General features: G+C 32.6%; 2 protein-coding genes across 2 annotated transcripts; one reads left to right on the forward strand and one right to left on the reverse strand.

The window, feature by feature from the left end:
- Positions 1-249: 249 nt before the first annotated feature.
- On the forward strand, positions 250-1,677 carry LOC145132493 (uncharacterized). Its single transcript, XM_079067294.1, has 2 exons — positions 250-545; positions 1,164-1,677. The coding sequence occupies exons 1-2, from the start codon at positions 318-320 to the stop codon at positions 1,365-1,367; spliced, it is 432 nt and encodes a 143-aa protein (XP_078923420.1). The 5' UTR covers positions 250-317; the 3' UTR covers positions 1,368-1,677.
- A 4,355-nt stretch (positions 1,678-6,032) lies between these two features.
- On the reverse strand, positions 6,033-10,440 carry LOC145111338 (uncharacterized). Its single transcript, XM_079047629.1, has 9 exons — positions 9,381-10,440; positions 9,148-9,326; positions 8,991-9,066; positions 8,727-8,858; positions 8,535-8,609; positions 6,975-8,255; positions 6,795-6,884; positions 6,636-6,691; positions 6,033-6,560 (listed from the first exon to the last, which is right to left on the reverse strand). Exons 1-9 carry the CDS (start codon positions 10,438-10,440, stop codon positions 6,033-6,035), a joined length of 3,477 nt encoding a protein of 1,158 aa, XP_078903755.1.
- Positions 10,441-11,385: the final 945 nt, after the last annotated feature.

Below are 11,385 nucleotides of genomic sequence, written 5' to 3' on the forward strand. Positions count from 1 at the left end.
ACTTCTAAAAATAAATATCATTTTTACCAAAATACCCTTCATTATTAGTTAAACTACAATGGAATTAAATGCAACTACATAGAATTAAATGCAACAAAAGAATATAATTGTCATTTCGTTTAATAAAGTTAATGGTAATTAATGTTTTCTTAATCTGTGTGTTTTTTGTCTGTGGACTATAATTTTGAGACGGAAGGAGTATATGAAACCTTCAATGCCTTTAAATACATAGCAATAACTCCTGTAATAAATGCTCTTGTTCTCTTGAAAGAAGACAGGCAGTAACTCTGAGCTTTTTCTTTTTCAACAAAAAAAAAATGGAAGAGGGAAGAGTTGGTTTCATACAAGAAGCTTTGAGAGGTTTTCTCAAGTGTTTAGGGTTAGATAGTACCGGAGGAGGAAAAGACACTCCTCCCGTTGAAGGAGAGGTTGTGAATAACCCTCCACCACCACTTAATCCGACACCACAAACCACTTATGAACCCATACCCTCTGTAGATGATCCGTTTACCACCGATCCACTGGTTGGAGCTCTGACGTCATCTGTAAGTAACTTCCAAATAAGTTTATCTGCAGCTATAATTACGCTCTCAAACGCTTCTCTTGCATATATATATTATGTTCCCTTCATTAAATTAACTGAAGATTCCAGTGGTTTTGTTTTCAGTATAGAAGTACTTAAGCCGAACCTCGTTTTAACGTTCTAAGACTAAGAAAATTAGATCATGTTACACCTAATCCGTATACGAATTGAACGTAAAATTGACTACCAAACTAGTTGGCATATAAAGTATTTTATATAAACCCGCCGCCACACATAGAACTATATTAAAAAGTCGACCCTTTATATCTAATTTGGGATGTTCAAGAATATTCATCCATTATGTTCTTTTATTTACCATTTTTGCAGTTTTAATTTTCTTTTAGTACTTTTCTATTGAGTGAGCTCATTATGCTCACGGTTGTATTTGTTATATGTTGTTGACATCTTATGACAAACGTATTGAATTTGTTGTGAAAATAAGGTGGTCATCTAGATCTAGAGACATGGTGGATAATTAATTGAATTATAATTTGTTGTCTATTAAATAACATTTCAATCTGGCATCTTAATTAAAATTTGTTGTTATGTTAATACATTAATTATGTGTAATTGCCATCAGATTGAGAAGCCTGTAGTATCAACAAGGGATATTGGTGGTGATGAGAGTAATTTCAGTATGGTTACTATAGATGAAATTATGAACACAAGCGGTGGCACAACCGCTGAAGCACATTATGTTGAGCTACTGGACAATGGTACAAACAATATGAGCCTCCTTACTACTCGTCTAATTAGCAGCGGGGGTGGTGGAAAAAGTCATTGAAGCATCAAAAAAAAAAAAAACGATGGTGATCACATGCAGTGGTGATGGTAAGACCAATATATATGGCCACTAATAAATTACAGTACGTTTGTTGGTCTTGTGATCATCAGTCATTTCACATCATCACATGTTTAATGTATATGTCTGTCCAAGTTATATAATATGGTCTCTTTTTCGTATGTGTGGTTTGGTACTATTCATGTCTTTATATTCTGGTTTGTACAATTTGGTAGCTAATGTACATTTAATATTCTGAATATTGATTTTGTAGATATCCAAATAAAAGATAATAAACTGGTGATGCATGATAGTGTGGTTACATATTATTTGCTTGATAGTTGATATATACATTTTCATCGAAAATGGCATATATATATATATATATATATATATATATATATATATATATATATATATATATATATATATATATATATATATATATATCAAAAGTTAGAATATTCTGAGGCCATATGAATAATTATACACCAGAAACTAAACACTGGGAAAGAAAACTACTAAGCAGATAAACACAATCAAACCCTGAAACTAATACAAGATGAAACAACTGAAATGAAATCGCTACTACAAATTAAGGAACCAATAGACCCAAGTTTTGTAATGGATAAAAGTTATAACCCAGTATTAGCTTATTGCAACCGTGCCTATGCAGGAGAATCCCATATGCTAGAGTTGTTGTTTATAAGGCTGGGGGAGTGGTACGTGTTGCTCTTGTCGAGCTCCACCTCAGCTCCAACAAAGATGATGTTGTTGCTGGACCAATTTGGAGAGAGAGAGAGAGAGAGAGAGAGAGAGAGAGAGAGAGAGAGAGAGAGAGAGAGAGAGAGAGAGAGAGAGAGAGAGAGAGAGAGAGAGAGAGAGAGAGAGAGAGACTCGGCGTCTGCCGAGTTGGGATGCAATTAAAGCTCGGCATGAGGTGGGCTGGTGTTTGCCGAGCCACGTCAACATTGCAGAAGAGGGTGCCGAACCCATTGTCTACTGAAATTTTGCTGTTAAAATAGAGAGAGAGAAAGTCTAAAAACACTTATTATATGCAATTATTACATTGGAAAAATAAAATCCGATCATATTAAGCAGCGGGTCCATCTCTTCTATGCAAGAAGATTTTGTTTAGTAAAATAGGAAAACAGAGTTTGTTCTCTTGGCATTAGAGACAGACTCACTTAGACTTACTGTACCGGGAAGGCATGAACAACTACAAGATTTCGTCCAAAAAGTATAAAAATTTGTAAATTCGTCACAAAAGTTGTTGGAAATCAGTCAAAAATCCATCAGAAATCCTTCACGAATCCGTTGAAAATTCATCACAAAATATAATTGTGATCCGTCGGTAACCCTTTAGTGACGGATTTTGTAACAGAAACTACCGTGGGAATTGAGGCTTTTTTTTTTCTTCTATTAATGCAACTCCTAAATTTTTTTCTTTCTTAATTCACCACTGCTTCTTGCTTCTTGGCATGCAACCGTGTCTAATGAGTATTTATTTTAAGGGTTTGGCAATAAATCTTCACTATTGTTCATGAGTTCATGTGTGTCAAGTGCTTTCTTCCGTCCCAAAATTATTGTCCACGTTTGACTTTTGAAACTTTGATCATTATTTGTGTTATATAATTTTTAATGAAACTTATACAATGAAAATACATTTAAAAAACAATCTATTAATATATCTTGCATAAAAAATTATATAACAAAAAATAAATTATTTAAGGTTAAAGTTGAAAAAAGATATTTAAAAAGTCAAACATCGACAATAATTTTGCGACGGAGGGAGTAATTTTGGGACAGAGGGAGTAATTTTTTCCCCGAAGGTTCATGATCATTCAAAATTTCATCACACTCATATGATTTGCTACAACAGTTTTCTAGGTTTCTTCCTCTTCTTCTTCTAATTTGCTTTAAGTTTTAATTTTATACAAGATTGGTCCAAGTTGTTAATTAGTAGAACTTCTCTCAATGTGTGGATTAGAAGTTAGAACCCGTACCTCCAATTTAAGAAATTATTTTTTATAGTTTGACTTTCATAAAGTAAAGTGTTGGTGGTTCTTGATGACTATAACACTTTAGATTTTCAGTGTTGTTCTCAAGCATTGATGTCCACGACCAGACCACCACCAACCCATATTGAATACTCTATTCTTGTCTTTTATGAGCATTAATGCGTAATAACAACAACCCCACATATTAAGTGCCTTTACGGTTTATACGCTTCAGATTCTTAGATAAAAATCGGTAGATTCGAGTCTCGATCAATCACTTCTTTTTAGCATCTAAAATGGAGGATGAGTTTGTGTATTGCATGCATATACAACAAGCTTTGAGGTCGATATTGAGATGTTTGGGGTTAGAAAATTGGAGAAATATAAAAACATATGTTCCTGATGGTGATAACGAAGAAAACGAGGCTAATCCACCACTATCATCATCGCTGCCACTATCGACATCTACTAGCCATAATACTCATACAATAACATTTGTAAGTGCTAGATTAAACTTATGCAAGCAAAAACCATTCTTTGTCAAAACACAAAACCATAAAATAATATATTATATGGCCATTGTTTATTGTACTTTTTACTCTGTCTCTCACATTTTTATGCATCTCTTAATTTGCTTTAATGAATGTATGACCAGGTTATATTTAAATTTTGTCTAGTTCTATTCTTAAGCTTCCAATGGTTTATTTTTTATTTGTTTCTATTACAAGATTCAATTTTTTAAAATGTTTAAAATCATACTTTCTGATCTACTTTTAAAACATTGACAGGTAAGTTAATTTCAATAATTTTATAGTACAAAAATGACCAGCAATATACACATGCGAAAGTTGAGGTGTTTACTAATTTAATGTCAAGAAATAATTTATCCTGTCTTTATACCTTTTAATGTAACACGTACATTTTTGTTAGGACTTTTGATACAGATGTTTCATGTTCAAAAGTCGGTACTGAATGTTGGTGTGTATGAGTGACTTTGTTTAATTTATTCATATATATACTGTCATGGTTCTGGGAAAAAATTAACTTCTTTTTGGTTTAATACGTATATGGGTAACAAATTAGTGGAGAATTTTGCATTATATCATTTAGGCTTTAAATGTATCTATATTTTAATTAAATACTATATAGATAGGATAAATTATTTCTTGACATTAAATTAATTGAGATTTTTTGCAGTATAGCAACAACCTTTAGCTTGACGGTATGATGACATGTCCTCCCGAGATTGAAATGAGATTGAAGGTTTAAGTATCATGTGAAAAGCATGTGCAATTAATGAGTAGTTTTAGGAGACACCCCACCCAACCCTCTATGAACATCATTAATATTATGTACCAACTTTACCCAAAGCATTTCCTCCTCATAACAAGCAGTGTCATGTTAAAAGCTTTTAGACTCTCTATACCCAAACCACATTTTCCCTTGGAATTTAACACCAAATTCCATTTAATCCAAACAATCTTTCTATACGAGTCACTCCTACCCTAAAAATAAAAACGCAATCGCAAAGACTCTAAAGCACTAATCACAAATCACATACTCTGACACTTTGAACACAAACATATATAGTAAATACCAAGACTCTTAAGAACATATTTAATCAACGTCAACCTTTCTCCTACAGAAAACAAATTCACTTTCCAATTTGCCAAGCGCTTTTCAAACTTGTGAACCACCATATTCAAATTAACAACATAATTCATATTTGCACCAACAGGTAATTGCCACCGACGATTTACAACCATTGCATAACCTATTTCTCTCAGCATTATGTGTGCTGCCCTCGTACTGCACCATCGACCACCATCTAGTTGTTGACTTTTCGTGAAGTCATTATTATGACATTGTTGTCGTTGCCTGCAACAACACCAACATATATCTATTTCACTATTGCACCATGTCTTCTTTTATCGCTAATCTATTTTGGTTTCCGGTAACTGTGTCAACCTCTCATGTTACTGCCACCGCTCACTTTCTATCGTCAATCAAGCATCGTGCTGTGAACTATTCTGAACAAACCTTTCGACGACACCTTTTACTTTTACGAGCCTTAAAATGTTGTTATGACTATATGTAACTCTTATTGTTGTTTTATGTTTTGTTTTATCTATTTAATTCAAAAGAAATACAAACACATGATATCACAACATCAACAGCCCTTATTTATTAAGAACCAGAAGGTTTTCTCAATACTTACATATAGAAACCTCACTACAAAATACTCTCTTCTCTTTACAAAGAATCCTCACTACAAAACTCTCACCTAATCTACACTCGATTACACAAGACTAAGAACAGATGTTAAACTCTAAGAACAAACCCTAGAGACGAAAGAGATGAAAAGAGTAGAAGACTGATCTGTGTGTTACAATACTATGCTATCATCCATTCCTCACGTATTCAATCAATATATACCTCTGACCAGTCAACCAGGTCACTGATCTATGATATGGATCAGATATGACCCGCGTGTTTTACATCTTAACCATATCATATACACAATATACCCTTCTATATAAAATCATAACAAGACAAACTAAAAATAAGAATATTAAAAGGATACATAAAAGGATATAATGAATTATAAGTTTGTATTGCAATAACCAGATAATTCAACACCCCTCCTCAAACTTATAATTCAATCAACTCAACACTTATTCTGAAAAGGATCAACAAGGCCTAAACCTTTGCAAATCCATTCATGTTGACCAACCCCTAAAGGTTTAGTAAAAATGTATGCCAGATTAAATTCCGAACCTACTTTATGAACTTCAAAAATCCCTTTCGACACTCTATCTCTTATAAAATGAGTGTCAACATCAAAATGTTTCGTTTTCTCATGAAATACTGGATTATGAACCAGTTTTATTGCTGACTCATTATCACAGAAAATAGAAACAGGTGTTAAATCTTTCAAACCAACATCAAACAAAACTTTTAAAATCCACATTATTTCACAGGAACTAACACCAAGTGCCCTATATTCTGATTCTGTAGAGGATCGAGAAACAATATCCTGTTTCTTACTTTTCCAAGACACAATAGTATTACCAAGAAAAACAACATACCCTATTACTGATCTTCTAGACACTAAACATTTAGCCCAATCAGCATCAACAAAGCTTTTTAAATTCAGATTACTCTTTGTAATAGAAAAACCCCTTCCAGGATTTAACTTCAAATATCTAAGTAATCTTATAGCAATATTAAAATGAGACTTTCTTGGTGAATGCATAAATTGACTTAATACTTGAACAACATATGAAATATCTGGTCGAGTAATGGTCAAATAGATGAGTTTTCCAACTAATTTTTGATAAAGAATAACATTTTGAATAAGCAAATCATTGACATTAATACCTTCTTTTCTAATTACAACATTACAGTCGAGGAGTCTTAACTGGTTTACAACTTAACATTCCAAATTCATGTAACAGTTCCATACAATATTTCCTCTGACACAAACAAACACCCTCATTAATATCTATAACTTCAATACCTAGAAAAAACTTTAATTTTCCCAAATCTTTGATTAAAAATTTGGATTTTAAATTTTTTTGAACTTTGTTAATTTCATCATCACAATTACCACTCAAAATTATGTCATCAACATATACAAGTAATATAACAATATTACCACTAGAACTTTTAACAAATAGTGAAAAATCATCCACACTTTGAACAAACCCAAACTCAAGTAAAAAACCACATGATTTTTCATTCCATTTCCTGGGAGCCTGCTTCAGCCCATATAAAGATTTCAACAGTTTACAAACTTTATTATTATCTTTATCATTATATCCAAGTGGTAATGTCATATAAACAACTTCATCCAACTCACCATAAAGAAAGACATTATTAATATCCAATTGAAAAAAATTCCAATTAAAATTAACTGCAAGTGAAATAACCAATCTGATAGAAACCATCTTTGCAACAGGTGAAAAAGTTTCATCAAAATTTATACCTTCTCTTTGGTTATATCCCTTAGCTACAAGCCTTGCCTTAAATCTTTCTATTTCACCATTAGATTTATATTTTATTTTATACACCCATTTACAACCAATAGGTTTCCTATCAGGAGGTAAATCACAAATCTCCCAAGTATTATTTCTATATAAAGCTTCAATTTCTTCATTCATTGCATTTACCCAATTAGGATCCAAAGATGCTTGATAATAAGTTTGTGGTTCAACATATTTATTTAAATTGGTTGCAAAACATTTGTTGTCAAGACTAAGAAAAGAATAATTAACAGACCTTTCAATTCCATATTTATACTTTCCTTCTATAACAAAATCATTAACTTTTGAGGAAAATTTAGACTCACGATTAGATTTTCTAACACCTAGTAAATGTGAATCAGAATTACTAAAACTTTCCTCAGAACTATTAGTGGGACCTGATGCAACAATCTTAGGTTGCGAAACAGAAGCCTCATTACCATGTGTACCTTCCTGATTAGATATTGTTGCATCTAAACTAGGACTACCATCAATACCAAAATCAGTTGCATCAGATGGTTGATCAACAACTGAATCACCATCCTGATTATTACACCTAGATTCTCCACTATTTTGATTATCATCAAAATTTTCAGAAAACAAAAGTTCATTATAGGAAAATGGATCCCAAGAATCCTTATTATGTAAAACAGTTGTCTCAAGAAATTGAGACACTTCATTAGACTTAGAAGCCAACTTAAAAGGAAACACAGATTCATAAAATTTCACATCCCTGGAAAAGAAACAAGAACCATTGTCAAGACTAAATAACTTATAACCTTTTTTAACACTAGAATAACCAATAAGAACACACTTCTCGGAGTGTTCAGAAAATTTATCAGTATTGTTTAACTTTGTAGCAAAAGCTAAACATCCAAATACACGAATTTTATCATAAGTTGGAACACGATTATAGACCAATTCAAAAGGAGTTTTACCATTTAAAACAGAGGATGGAGTTCTATTTATTAAAAAAACTGCAGTCAAAATAGAATCTCCCTAGAATTTTTTAGGCAACCCTGCTTGAAACAACAAAGACCTAGCTACATTCAATAAATGCCTATGCTTTCGTTCTACCACTCCATTTTGTTGTGGAGTGTGAACACAGGAAGTCTGATGAATAATCCCTTTAGTTTCAAGAAAACCTTTCATTTTTATATTAACAAATTCTGTTCCATTATCTGATCTAATAACCTTTAGGTTAACATTAAACTGATTTTCTAATAACATAACAAATTCATGAAAACAACTAAACACTTCATCTTTGGACTTCATCAAATAAACCCATGTTGCTCTAGTATAATCATATACAATTGTAAGAAAAAATCTAAACCCACCAATAGATGTAACTCTATAGGGACCCCAAACATCTAAATGAACAAGTTCCCCTAGACTAAAGGACTTATGTTCACTCAAAGGAAAAGGCTCTCTAGTTTGTTTAGCCTTATGGCAAACATCACAAGGCATAACTGAATCATTATCAAAATTCAAAACAGGTTTTAAACAATTAAGAGCTCTATCAGTTGGATGTCCCATTCTATTATGCCAAGTTAATTTTGATACAAAACATTTATGATTATTAAACACTAAGTTTGACCTACCTAACAATTGATTTTCCAAATAGTAAAGACCTCCAAATTCTTTACCAGTCTTCACAGTCTCCATTGACAGTGAATCCTGAATAAAACAATTATTTTCATCAAAAATGACTTTGCACTTATTTTCTTTACAAATCTTGTGAACAGACAAAAGACTAACATGAAACTTTGGAATAACAAAGACATCTGACAAAACAATAGAATCAGAAAGATTAATATTTCCAATCTTATCTATTTTAGCAGTTGAACCATTAGGATGATCGACTCTTAGATTAAGTTTGGAAACATCAACCAAATCAGAAAGCTGTGATTCAGAAGCAGTCATATGTTGACTAGCTCCTAAATCAACAATCCACTTCTTTTTATTAAAGAAAACATTATTACAGGACATACCTGCCATATTAGCATTAACAGATACACCTTCAGATAATTCTTTCTCATTAAGAAGAGACATTAACTTTGTATATTGATCATTTGTTAGAAAATGATGATCAGACTTATCAGAAGAAACAGCAGAAACATTAGCACTTTCACTAACATGAGAAGAAGCACCAGATACAATAGATGACTTATTAAACTCTGATTTTAGTTTAAAATCCTTAGGATACCCAATAAGTTTATAACATTTTTCAATTGTATGTCCTTTAATCCCACAATTCTTACAGACTAAATTCTGATTTCTTCCTTTAAACTTTTTATTATCAGTAAATTTACCAGCAAAAGCAGAAGAATGTTGATTTTTATTAGATAAAACAGACACATTTCCATGTTTCTGATTAGACTCTTCTCTGGAAACAATAGAAAAAGCAGTTTGAACATCAGGTAATGGTTCCATTATTAGAATATGACTTTTAACTTGGTTATATGAGTCATCAAGACCACTAAGAAACTGCATAAGTTTCATAAGTTTAGAGTGGTTTTTCGTATGAGTAGCTGCTTCACAAGTACAATCAGGACACTTTGTTAAGCCATCAAATTCTTTCCATAGACCATCCAACTTGTTAAAATAATCAGACACAGACAAGCTACCTTGTGTGAGACTATTAATTTGTTGGTGAATATTAAAAACAACTGACCCATCAGCCTTGTAATAGGTTTCACAAAGTTCATTCCAAACATCCAAAGCAAATTCAGAACAGGCATGTCCAATGTAAATGGATTCAGAAAGTGAGTTAAGAATCCATGAACATACAATGGCATTAACCCTGTCCCACTTAAGAGATTTAATAGTATATGTCTTATCTTTTAACTCAGTTCCTTCAATAAAACCTTGTTTATTTCTGGCTTTAAGAGCCCTAGTCATTGAACTTTTCCAAACCCGAAAATTTTCAGTACCAAGTAGTTTGATGCTTATAATAGTTGTCACAGAATGATCAGAAGGATGCAAATAAAGAGGATCATCAAAATTAACAACATCAATTTTAGTAGACGATTCTGGTGGTGTATCAGACATGATTAAATGAATAACCAATCAAGAAATCAGACAAATAAAAACATGAATCAATCACACGACAGTTTCTATAACCAGAAAATAAAGGAGCGTGCGAAACTTACAAAGATCCTCGATAATGTGCTCAGCAAGCAGCAATGTAGTTCCGATGAATCTCAAACACAGATTCACCGCTGAAAAACAAGACAGGCATTCAAATGCCAGAACCAATCTGATTTTAGAACCTTGTTTGCACAATCTTAACGTTGACCGTCGAGATAGCGTTGACCGTTAGAATTAACATAACATTAACCCTAATCGTTTACAACTATCACGAACGTTTACTCTTAAGACGTGACAAGAGAACAACCAGATTGATGATCAACACCCGATCTGAACAGATCGTAACAACTCTAGATCTGATAACCGATCTAAAGACCCCAGGAGAAGGAAAAGAAGAAATCAGAACCAGATCCGGACACAAGACCTGAAACCCTAACTCGATCTAAACCCTAACTGAATCTAGATGAAAACCAGATCAAGAACAATCGCAACTCGGCTCTGATACCATCAAAAGAAATACAAACACATGATATCACAACATCATCAGCCCTTATTTATTAAGAACCATAAGTTTTTCTCAATACTTACATATAGAAACCTCACTACAAAATACTCTCTTCTCTTTACAAAGAATCCTCACTACAAAACTCTCACCTAATCTACACTCGATTACACAAGACTAAGAACAGATGTTAAACTCTAAGAACAAACCCTAGAGAAGAAAGAGATGAAAAGAGTAGAAGACTGATCTGTGTGTTACAATACTATGCTATCATCCATTCCTCACGTATTCAATCAATATATACCTCTGACCAGTCAACCGAGTCACTGATCTATGATATGGATCAGATATGACCTGCGTGTTTTACATCTTAACCATATCAAAACTTCAACCCAACATTCCTG

The sequence above is a fragment of the Lactuca virosa genome, chromosome 1 (genome assembly GCF_052849685.1).
Source record: "Lactuca virosa cultivar CGN04683 chromosome 1, Lactuca_virosa_CGN04683_v6, whole genome shotgun sequence".
Taxonomy (NCBI): Eukaryota; Viridiplantae; Streptophyta; class Magnoliopsida; order Asterales; family Asteraceae; genus Lactuca; species Lactuca virosa.